This window comes from Passer montanus, unplaced genomic scaffold (assembly GCF_014805655.1).
Source record: "Passer montanus isolate IOZ18808 unplaced genomic scaffold, ASM1480565v1 scaffold18, whole genome shotgun sequence".
NCBI lineage: Eukaryota > Metazoa > Chordata > Aves > Passeriformes > Passeridae > Passer > Passer montanus.
The window spans coordinates 18,577,393-18,589,921 of record NW_024365381.1 but is presented as its reverse complement, the minus strand read 5'-3'; the positions used below and the strand labels follow the sequence as shown (position 1 = coordinate 18,589,921).

The 12,529-nt window shown below is 39.8% G+C and overlaps 1 protein-coding gene across 15 annotated transcripts in view; it reads right to left on the bottom strand.

The window, feature by feature from the left end:
- NRXN3 (neurexin 3) overlaps window positions 1-12,529 on the bottom strand; it is a 920,037-nt gene that overhangs the window by 668,804 nt on the left and 238,704 nt on the right. For all 15 annotated transcript variants that reach the window (XM_039705065.1, XM_039705064.1, XM_039705053.1 and 12 more), the window contains 2 exons: window positions 7,276-7,714; window positions 1,806-2,189 (listed from right to left, as the gene is read on the bottom strand). In XM_039705065.1, coding sequence (XP_039560999.1) covers window positions 1,806-2,189; window positions 7,276-7,714 — 823 coding nt within the window. The remainder of the gene's footprint in view (window positions 1-1,805; window positions 2,190-7,275; window positions 7,715-12,529) is intronic.

The window sequence follows — 12,529 nt, the reverse complement described above, 5'->3', positions numbered from 1 at the left end:
CTAATGACATTGATATATAAAGATTCATGACATGAACCCTGTTCTTTATGTCACTGTTAGCTTTGGATTCTCTTCTGAGACCCAGGTCTAGAAGATGAACATGAGACAGACTGTACGAAGTCCTGAATCACAGAGCCGGTCACTCCTAGTATTAAATAGAGACCAAGAGCAAACATACTTGCAATTTTTTGGGGGAGCAATGGCAATGCTTCCTTTTATCATGTTTGTATAAAACCTAATCACACAAACTGGCCAAAACAATTCCTAAGGCTATGACTGAGAAAACTTCTATCTGATGTTTTCCAGAATTTTCAAATCCCATGTAGTCAAACAAGAGAACTGCTGAGCTGACATTGGCATAGCTGATGCCCATGAATCTTATATTTTCACCCATGTTCCCCCAGCACGGATGGCAGTGTTGATGCTTCAGCTATTTTAAGGCCCACTGGCAATTAACTACTATTGCTGCTTTGGGCAGCATGCAATGAATTACTGGCTGTGAGCAGTTTTATGAACAATCAAAGATCTTGTACTTGAAAACCTAAAAATTCTGTCCATATAGGAAGAATTTTGGTCATTAACAAAAAATTTCTGCAATGAAGAAAATCCTGTGTAGAGTGAATGAATTCCAAATCTAAATTAGGCCTAATATTTCATGCATAGCAGCTAAATTCCATGTTCTTCCTCAAAAGTGGCATGCTATTATAATTAATATTAAAAAATACACAAAGTGGGAAAGGTGTTGCTCAAATATTTATAGCACAAGTTTAAAAATATCTGAATTTTGAGTTCTAAGACATGCTATCACCATGGTGCCAAATGAGGTGATATAAAGAAGGGACTGAAAGCCCTAGAATTCTGCTAATGGTTTACTGTTATTTGTTGGGTGTACTGTGAATGCAGTTTAGCGCAAATGCAGTGCTAATGGCCAAATATTAACAGAAATATAAATATAATATAATATATGAAAACACTCTTTAGGGAGGTGAGAGTTTTTTAGAACTGATCTTAGCCCCATCTTTTTCTGTAAGACCACTCACCTACCTCTTTCTGATGGTGGCAGCAGCATAATAAAGATAACAATTCATGGAACCACCTATGTACTTGAGAAATATATAGTTCAAATATCTTCCATTAGTAAATCCTTTCCATGTGATCTATAACACGTAGAAAATGTGCCTGCCTGCATGAGCATCACCTGGGCCTCATATCTCCAAACCATAAGTCTTTAAATCACAATTCTGTATGAGTATTAATAAGATGCAGAGACTGTCCCATGAATCTCCTACAGATTTGCCTTACCAGAGATTAACTTGGAGACATGCTGCTTTTAACACTATCCCATTAGCTGGCTTTACTCATAAACAGCCATCAAGGAAATTCTACTAGACCAAAAAAACACGAAGCCCAGATAGAACTGGGATTCATCATCCCTCCCATGCAGGAAAAATCTCCATAACTGAAGGTCACAGTTGGTACAGTTTCCAGTAATTTGTTTGAGACTTCTCACATGCATCTGCATTTTCCACCTCAGGAGACAAACCACACTTTGCTAAAGAAACTCTGGAACCTATAGAGAGGATCTTCAGAAGGCTTAGGGAAGGAAGTAGCCAAGTAAGTTCATGAAACAAGGGTGGAAAAGACTGGAAGGAAACAGAGAAGAAAGCTTTCCTACTGTGGGGACTAGAACTTAGCTGGGAAGACCAACAAAGACAGGGGAGAGTCTTATGGGAACACTGGATTTTGTTCTTATTCTCATGCACACCTTCAGCTTTGTGTAAGTGAAGTCAGAAAACACAACTTACCTCGCTCACATGTTCTACCCCAGTAGCCAGTGCCAGTGCAGTCACAAATGAAGCGGTTCCAGCCATCCTTGCAGACTGCATTGTTCTTACAGGGGTAGCTGTCACACTGCTTGGTGCTGAGGCGGGAGCAGGAGGACTTGACTCCGGCGGCATTCTGCGCCTCGGCCAGCTGCCGGATGTTCTTGCTCCGTCCGTCGATGAACAAGTCTCGGATACAGCCGACATAGCCATAGTTCAGCATTGCTGTCCAGAGCTCTGTGGGAAGGATGAGCCCTGCCCGGTTCTCTGGCAGCCCACCCAGGTACATGTCACCTTCCAGATCCAGGATCTCACTCTCCCCGCTAGCGGTGAACGGGGTGCGTCGGCTGTTCACTGATATAGTACCTAAATGAGGAAGATAAGAGACATCAACACTTTCAACTACAGACTCAGTTTAGTTCATTTTTTTCGCAGTAACTGAGCGAGGTTTAAGGTTCAGCACAGGAGAGTGAAGATTCTTTCCTACCCAAATGGCATTCTAACAGTGTCTTTCACACAGCTCCCTCTCCTCTTGATCCACAGGTCCTAAGTACTTCCATGTAGTGACTGATCATGCATCTGTATCCCAAATTGCATTACGAAGTCAGAAGCATAATAACTCAATAGATAAATAATAGCATGTAAAATTTGAGCATTATTCAATGCTATTCATCCAGCAAAGCAAAAACTTATTGAGAACATACAGGAGTTTGATGGCATACAGACTAGAGAGAAAAAAAGACATGCAAAAGTATTTTAATACCCACTATATAGATCTTTCAGAAAACACTTCATCAGTACCTCCAAACCTGGACGTGGATGATGGGCCAACATAGACATGTTTGTAAGTGACACGGAGAGAATGGCTAATGCATTGGAGGAAGCACTGGGTGACCATTTAGAGAAACCATTGCAAGGTGGTGCAAAGGACTGATAGCAGTGTTTGATGTAAATCAAAACCAATAAATACGAAGTCCTGCACCTGAGTCACAAAAGCCTCACATGTAAGTACATGCTAGTGACTAGCTGGCTAAGGAAGAACTGTGCAGAAAAGGACCTGGAGATATGGCAGACAACTTGAACCTTGAACGTGAATTAGCACTGTGAACTCATAGTGGCAAGAGACACAAGCTGCAGTAAGGTGTCCTGGTTCCAGCCAGAACTGAGGTAATTCTCTGCAGTAGCTGGGAGGGCCATGGCCAGGGGAAGCAAGTGAGCAATGTGATTTTCAGAGTCTCAATGGGACCACTGAATGAGAGAGTACCATTCTTAAGCCACAACATAAGGGAATCTCCAACTCCACAGAAAAGGACACAAAAGTGGTCAATCACAGAAACACAAACCTCAGAGAGGTTTACCAGACTTTTTTCACCACAAAAGTGGTCAATCACAGAAACATAAACCTCAGAGAGGTTTACCAGACAAGGCATTCAAAGCTCAACTGCACACAACCCTGAAGAAAGTCTAGATTGAACTAGACTTTCCAGTCTCCAGAAGTTTGTCCCAGAGTAAAATATTGTATGGCTTTACAAAGAAAGTTTTTTAGTTTCCATTTTACACAGGAAAATTGAGGAAGAGAGAGACAAACTTATCTCTGAACAACAGTTATTATTAAAACTGTGATAGCTTCCATATGCTCCAAATCAAATGTGGGCATACTGCATTGAGGTCATTCACACGTATTTCAAGAAATTGTCCCAGAATAATCAGAACATATAATACAGAAATATAATCAGAATATGTAAAACAGTTACAGAAAAGCCAAGTAACTTGTTTAAGGTCAGACAGTGCATCCAAAGAAAAACAGGGAACATAATGCACATCTCTCACATTCCAGAACAGTGTGGTCTTCTGAAGAGCATTCAGCAGTTTCTGTGATAGGGATATCTGCCCACTAGACACTCATCTAAAAATCAGCAATTTGCTCTCCCTGGCTATAAATCATCACATCGAATTGCCTTGTCATTAAGACAGTCTGTCTTCAGAGACACTATCCAAGCTTTAAGATTAATTCCACATCATTGGATTTTTATCAGACACCCCTACAATAGGGAAGGAGAGTTAAGAGATTAACTCTATCTATTGTCTCTGTAAGAAAGTACAGTTATATACACACACCTTTCCTTCAGCTGTAAGCAGTATCTTTTTAGAGAATTGCATGTATGACACATACACAAGGTATTCCATGTGTGTGATTTTCCATAATAATTGAGGAATCATATTGGAGGCAGCAGAGTGTCAGAAGCAACAGAGGCATTACAAATTAAAGGCTCAAAGAGAACCACAGTTATTTGATGAATCATTTTGTATCAACAAGCTGGAGCACCACAGGCATTTTCCCTTTTATAAAATAAGGAAAGAGAAAATGTGACAACACACACACTGTCACACAGGCAGCATGTCACAGAGCCACAGGAACACAACTCCCTTTCCAGCATCTCCAGTGCTTTTTCTCAAAAGCAGCCTGTAGAGTACACATTACTATAAAGCTTAGAACCAACAACCAGAGGGCTGAGCTCTACAGGGCACAGCTGCTACTGTGGAGAGAACAAACACGTGCAAATGCCACAAAGGTAAAGAAACCCCGTAAAAGACAAGAAATTGGATAATCTGAAGTGTAAAACCTGGTGAAAGATGGTGAGGTGATGAATAAGAAATAGGCTAGACAGCAACCTAAATATTCTGAGTGTTTTGTACCCTGCAATAATACCTGCAAGGAGATAGCACTAGTTTGGATGAACAGCACTTTTAAGACCAAGCTGCTGAGATGGAGAAATTCTGTACTGATCCTAGAAAGGAGCACTCGCATAAGCTGACATCCTTTTTTTCCCCCTCCAGAATCCCACGTTTTGCACTCTGCTTAGAGTAGATCCAAGTCCATCTTGACAAATCAGAAGCATCTGAGCATGTCCTTTGCAGTGCCATCTCCTCTTTGTGCTGGACTGAAGAGCAGACCAAAACACTCCCTGAGAGCAGAACAGGCACACCAAACAGTGCACTGATACAACTGCAAATCAAACCATCTAGTAAGATTTTTAGAGCCTGATCAGGTGGGAAGTCATGTATGTTTTGTAGCTGATGACTAGCTGAAAACATTGTGCTGTTTGAAATGCTCACTGTTCCCCAACTAGAAACTGACACATTTTGTGACCCTGGTGGGAGCTTTCCCAAAAGACAGAAAGGTAACAGCACCTTTAAGAAAGGACAGAAAGGTTAGGTGTCCATGTCCACACTGCCAGCTTCTGTCAGAGTACAAAGACAAAACCAGGTTTTGTTGCTCTGGCAGCCAGCACAGACCGAAGCATACACAAGGCCTAAGGGGACTACAGATGCCAGAGGTTATCTGGGTATGACTGCCAAGCTTCCCTGCCTTAGTGCACTGCAATAGTGAATATTTTGATTTTTAAGCTATTTTAGGTTCAGCAAAACCTGAAGTTTTGGGCTGTAAGAGAAATGGAAACAAAACTGAGAGAGATGACACCTAGCATAGGCCTTGCTGCTTTAGTAATGAGAACCAGAACTTGCAGGTTACTAGCTCATTAAACTCAAAAGGATGTTTTTAGCCCCCATTAAGTAAATTAACTTTTCAGTTAGTTTCAGTTTCTAAATTATAGTCATCTACATGGGGGGGGGAAATCTTCAAGGTGTAACCATTCTCCAGTCCGCATGTGGAAGAAAAGCCAAGGACTAAACAAGAAGAGGTCTTGAACTGCTTTCTCACACTTATCCAAAGTGTCATTGGATAATAGTGACTGAAGGTACAATGTGCAGAAATCAATGCCAGTATCCTGGTTTTCTCAGGACACAAGACATTAGTTGTTACGATCATTAACTAAGTCTTCATTGTGAGCAGAGAACACAACATTAAAAAAAAAAATGGACAAGACATCATACAAACACACTCTTTCTTGTTGAGAACACTGTTTCAAAATCTGTTACCTCTAATCAGTGTCCAGAACATCATAAACCTCCCTGCCAAGCGACAAACAAGTCAGCCCTACCGTGCCATCCATCAAGTAGCAATGTCTCTGCCACTCCCTCCTGTGAATGTGTCCAAATTAAAACGTGCCGCTCTTGGCAGGGTTTTGCAAACATTCTTTGTATAGAGCCTGTGTCATTTCTATCTCTTCTCCCTCTGCAGCTGCTTCTTCAGGGATGAACAGTCCCCAAGTAAGCAAACAGAACTGAAGTCAGTAGGAAACACAGCTAACTGAGTTTACCCCTGGAAATTAATTAAATTTTAGCAATTCTAAAGAAATCAAAGCTCCCTTTATTTATTTATGGTTTTCTTTGTAAAATACTCCTATCAATGTCTTTAGGAGATAGCAACATATAACCACACATAGTAAGTCCAAGCAGAGCACCATGCCAAATACAAAGAAACTACTCACATAATCAAAGTAAAAGATAGCTTCAGGCAAAGACCTGTTCAAACAGCTAGGCCTTGCATGGTATGTCAAAGTCAGCTCTTCTAAAAACTCAAGGGAAGCAAATTCTAGCACTGCATTCCCTATACTGATAGTATTCAGCAACTGGAAACATAAAATTAGGGACTAATTTAAAACTATCATCTGGAGATGACCAGACAAATCTCAAATCCACTGGCAAATGTAAGCAAAATTCCTTTTGAAGTGAAGGTTTTGAGATACCAACAGTTCAGAAAAAATTGAAGCACTACTGTTATTCTCTAGATGAAGCTACAGTAACTGAGCATTTTGTTTTCCTCCACAATTTCCAAGTAGATCATGAGTGCTTGATATTCAGCACTGGAAACAATAAACAATATCTCTTGGAAATTGCATAGTAGGTGTATTTTTAGAAATAAACTAAAACCCATATTTGAAAATGAGAAGCTGAAAAGAGAGAAAAGAAACATCCACTGAATGGTGTCTCAGATTTTAAGGCTAGAATCTGTCATTCAAAAGAGTAATAAAACCTAATTCAAAACTACAGGATACTAAAGGAAACAGAATGGAATGAAAATGTTTATCTGTTGCCATAATATCATTACTGGTTGTGCCCATTGCTCTTATTTTTCTCACAATAAGATCCCAAATACAGAAACCCAAGGTAGATCAGTAAGAATTTCTCAAACTGAGAACAATGGTACTGAAGGACTTTAAACCTTACCATGGCCCACAAAGAAATCATCACCATAACTATGCATGCAACTGCGTATATATGTCCAGAATATCTGAGGATTGTGAATAAAATATTAATAGATAACCTCTGTGATGTGCTGTTCAAAGTTCACACTAACACATTTAATGAAAACATTTAATGAAAACCATTCACATCTTTGCCTTGCTGGATAAACACCACTGGAATAACACTAAGCTTTGTTAAGGAGGTGACTCATATTTAACAGGTTTTGAATATTCTGCGAATTAATACATAGACCTAGGTCTGATTCTGAAATATGAATCTGTTTAAGAAAAAGTTATAACTCTACCCGATCTTCCATCTCGTTGAATATCCACATGATACCACTCTCCATCATTGGCTTTCTTCTGGGTGGCCTTGACTTTAATGGTTCCAGAGCCCATGTCCAGCAGCAAGTAGAGGTTTCCATCTAGAAGCTCAACTGCAAAGAAGTCTACCTTTGTATTTTTCTGGCTTCTGGTATCTTTCCTCTCCTGAGGCTTGCCGTGGGTGAAAAGGATCAGTCCATTGGGTTCAGTGGTTCGGAAATCAAATGAGATGGAGCCCATCCTCTTGGTATTCCATTTAGGCAGACTAATATAGGCCTCAGGTGTCTCGAAGCTGATGGGATCCAGTGTAGCCACATTTTCACATATGAATTTCACTTCCCCATAGATCTTCATCTTAGTATCACCAATCCGTGCCAAGCGAGACAGCTCCAGACGAATGTCATTATTCTTATAAACAACCTGCCAGACACAAGGAAGAGTATCATACATCAATCCTGCATACAATACAAACACCCCAATTACTTTCAGCCATGGGAGATAAACTTTTCCCAAAAGGCAGTGGGGAGAGGAAAGGAGAGAGTGCAAGAGTCTGACATCATGACAGAGAGAGCGAGTTGCACCAGAAGAGTGTACAGAAATGACCACAGTGGCTACTTTGCAAGGACTATAGATCAGATAAGGAGTCAGAAGAGAATATTTAACTGAAGGGCAGTGAGAACAATTAACTCTACCACAGGCCCACTTGGTTGTAAAAGCTTCTGTACATAAAATCCAGTGTGTGTCTGGTATCATGCTGTTATATTTGCATAAATCCCATACAAAATACATAACAAAGTGTAACCTCCACGTCCATCTCTACTAGCCACAGCAGGGAACTTGGTACCACTGTCATTTTTCTATTATTCCTATAGCCTACTTAACTACCAGGAGAGAGATGCAAAAAAACCTCAGCAAGTTGCTGTGAACTGTTAGTGACTGCCCTGTGGGTCCTGAAGAAAAAAATTAAAAAGACAATTTCTCTGAGCAAGAAATCTTAGATCACTACTGACACAAACTTGCCATGGAAATATCTCTATAGCTTATCCTTACTTTAAGAAACCAACAACGTTTGTGCTAACACATAAAAATCTGTACATTTTCAGCGCCTGGACTCTCCTTTTCTCTGGGTTAAGGACCAGAACTCTGGGGTCTATTCTTGCTACTTGGATTGAAATTAGCCAAGAGAAGAGTCTCAAATAGGCAAGCACTCCTGAGCATGTCTGCATTATTCAGTAGTCCAGACCTCCTACTCTTCTCTTTCTCTCATTCTCTCAGAATGAATTCCTGGAAAACAGACTCTTCTCTGGCCCATGCCATTCTCACAGAGGCAGGAACTGGAGAAATTGAAATACTTGTAAACTGTACTTCCTCTCAATCACCTTCCACCCTTGCTAAATGCAGAGCTGGCATGTAGAGCAAGTAAAACCACTTCTGCAACTAGCACAATTTTTATTGAATTCTTGTTCGGTGACACTACTGAAGACTAATTGCTTCTAAGGAGTTATTATTCTAAAATACTTTGTGTCTGTCACATATAGCATATATATATATATACACACATTTGATTTCTGCTTTCAAAATCTTATCAGGATGAGTCTTCAACAATTTGTTACAAAAATAGAAGGGAACGGAGATATGCATAGTTACTTCTACTATTAGGGCAGGAAAGTCAGAAAAATATGTGTGCAGTAAATATTAAAAGGCAAATGAGAGAAAGAATGAAGGATAAGCTTATAAATTGGGTAACTTCAAGATGAAAACATAAATTAAATCATGATTCAATACATTCATAGCTGGCAAAAATTTCCAGCTTTCTCTTAAGCATTAAAGGAGAATTTCCCCGGTGCAGTCAGATTTTCCTGTTGCAAAGGCAAAACACAGAGTGAAAGGAGAAGCCAACTGTTAAATCCCATTTGGAGAAATGGCACAAAGCTCTAGCTCTTCCCAGCAGAGGACAGCATTGACCCACAGTAACTGCTTTTGCTCCAATTCCTAGTAACATGCTCTGCCCTCACACAGGCATCAGAAACATCAAGGCTATTAATATCTGCAACAGGGATAAAATTCATTTTCAATTTATGGGACTGTAGCAGTTTTATTCTACAGATTAATCATGTCAAATGCTCTCATTAGAGAGACCATACACCTCCTTCCACTGACACAGCAAGGAGGTGCATTAGAGCCTCCTCTCTTCTCAGACAATGAGGTGCACCTCAGTCAGATTTCAGTTTGGAGCACTGCATGAAGTCTCTTTCTCAAGGAGAAAGAGGAAATAAATAGAGCAACTAAGAGGATGGAACAGGAAGCTTTATGAGGATAGGCTGAGAAGGCCAAGCTCATATTTGGAGAGGACTGAGAAAAATATGATTGAAGTTTACAGAAGATGAAGAAGGTTAATGTAGAACTGCTCTTTGCCAAACCCAGCAATAACAGAGTTAGAGGCACTTGCTGAAACTTGTATGAAATCAGCATAAAATTCATTTTTAGAAGTACGTATTTACACAGAGGGTAGTGAACTTCTGGAACTTGCTGCCAGGAGAGGTCATAGATGTAGGGTGCAACAGAAGACACAAAAAGACTCAAAAATAACAATGGACAGCAAGTTCACAAACTAATACTGAAGAAAAAGGAAGGAGTGCATCTGCTAAGTGGGTGCTGTGGGAATTTAAGGGAATGCAGCAATGACAGCAGCCATGGTCATGTGCTCTCCCTAAACAGCACCTGCACCCTCCACTATTGAAGACACCATACAGGGTGCATGGATTGACCATTCTTCAGGCCCACAAGGGGTTACAACTTTGGTACACCATTGCATTTTTGGTTTCATCACAGCATGGAGTTGCTTTGGTGGGCAAGAGAATGCCAGGCCTAAATGAGCTGTGACTTTGATGATTCTAAGGAAGGTGAGAGCTGCCCTATAGGACACTACTAACAATTGGTCAAACCAACACTCCTCTAAACTGCATCTTGACCCAGTCTTGCCATACATGAGAGGAGCAGACAGGTAGCACAGTACCTGCAGGATTGATGGGTGGTGCTGGGTTGTATCTAGCCATGACTCTGATCTGTTTTCAGCAATCTCTGTGGGTTGCTGGTAGGGGGAATAGCATATGCACACAAGCAGCTCCCACACACAGCTGAGCCACATACAGGTTACATCTCCCTCTTTGAGGTATTTAATACTTGAGTAACAGGTCCCATCTTTTCTGGGGAAATGCAGAGGTTTGCCTCTGAGTTTATTTAAGGTGTGATGCTGACTGCTTTGTTTATTAATTAACTTTATTAATCATACAAATACCACAGCTGGAGAATCCTTGAGACAGAATGCTTTCAAAGGATCCAGAGAAAAATTACATAAAGTTAGTTGTAATCAAGAAAGTGACTAACAATGAAGAATCTGAGGACAAGAATGAAGAGACTAACAAAGCAAGCACCAAGGAAGACCTGGGGAGGAGATGAGGAAGGCTGTTGAATAGATACAGGAGCTCTGAATTCAATCTTTACAAAGAAATATATCCACCCCAGTCTGAATCTCTGTTATTCAAATGTTGTTCTAAACAATTTTCTTTTTAAAAAAAACCCCAGAACAAAGCACCTAGCTTTAGATATCTAAAAAAGCACCTATGTTATGGAAGAAGTGCTAGTGTTTCCACAGGTGACTTGAAGTATTATTGACAGACACATTTGGACACCAACATCATGATGTATAATCAAGTACACCAGAACTCTCATAACAGTAAAAGGATAGAAATAATGGTTGGGTGTAAAACCAATGTGAATCCTTGGCAGGAATGGAGAAATGCTAAGACAGCTTCTGATAACAACAGTTCAATTGTTAAACCAAAGGTTCAAGATTGAGGAGGGAATATAATTAAATTACTGTCATGCATGTCTCATAGTGCAGAACATTCAAATTCAGTCTGTTTAATAGGCAGAGGTTAAAATGTGATTTGATTGCAATCTACAAGTACCTGTGCAGAAAATGGAATTTGGCAAGAGAGGGGTCTTCAATGCATGTGACAAAGGGACAATGAGATCTGGGGGCTACACATTGAAGTTAGAGAAATTCACATTTTAAAATATTATGACTCATTTTTACATGAGAGTAATTTGCTACTGAAATAATTTACTATAGGTTAGAGTGTGTTCTCTGCTACTGGCAAAATTTAAATTAAAATAGTATCCTGTTTTGTCTAAAAGACATAGTGAGACAGGAATTAATTATACAGCAAATCAGCCTAGATTATCATAATGGCTCTTTCTGGCCTCATAACCTATGAATATTTGTGTTTTAATGAAATCAACAGAGGCTTCAGTGCAGTTTGCAGGACACATGAAGCACATCTTCCCAGCTGCTAAAACTGCCTGGTAAAGAAGAAGATGCTATTGTCAGTTCTGGTCTGACTTGTCACCAGTGCATTCAGTGAAGCTTTTTTAATATTTCTACCAACCACAACATGGGATCCTACTTTAAAACATACCACTAAAAAGGAAGGCAAGCAAAAAGTCTTGGACAAAAAAAACTGATTCTATAACTCAAATACATAAGTTTCAAGAAATAGTTTCTTAGAGTCACCTGCTGCAAGCCAGAGGAGATACATCTGCATGTTTTCTGAGCAAGGTTTCTGCCAGCAGTAGAATCTACCATCTGCATAGCACTTCCTACCCTGTAGTCTCATTTTATGAGCAACCTCTGAAGTGACTTGAAGGCTCCTCATTGTAAAAATGAAACAAGAATAATGAAAACAATGGTTTTTACCTTTTCCACGGGGACAGTTTCTAAACACACCTTAACAAAGGAATATTGACCATTCAATGCCTTTGTTTAATGAATTAGACTAGTATAAATGGATGGTCAGGAAGGGGATAGTCCATATACACTCAGTCCTGATAATCAGCAGTAGAATTTCATGACACCTAAAACATTCTGAGGGAAAAAAATATATACATTAAATCATGTTCCCTATAAATCTGCTGAGAAAGAAGAGCTTGTTTTAAGCAGAGCTAACACAAATTCGCAATCTAGTTTTGAGGTTTCTTTAAAATGACAACTCTGCAATTCTGAAGCATTCAAGGAATTTCTCTAGCTAAACTTGTTATAAGTTTCACTCATGGGTTAATGACAGCTCTAATCAGATGGCTTTTCACAATGATGAAAAGCATCTCTCTGCAATCAAGTGAAGTTGCAGATAGCAAAGGAGCAACAAAAAAGGAGGGAAAATTACGTGCTAAATT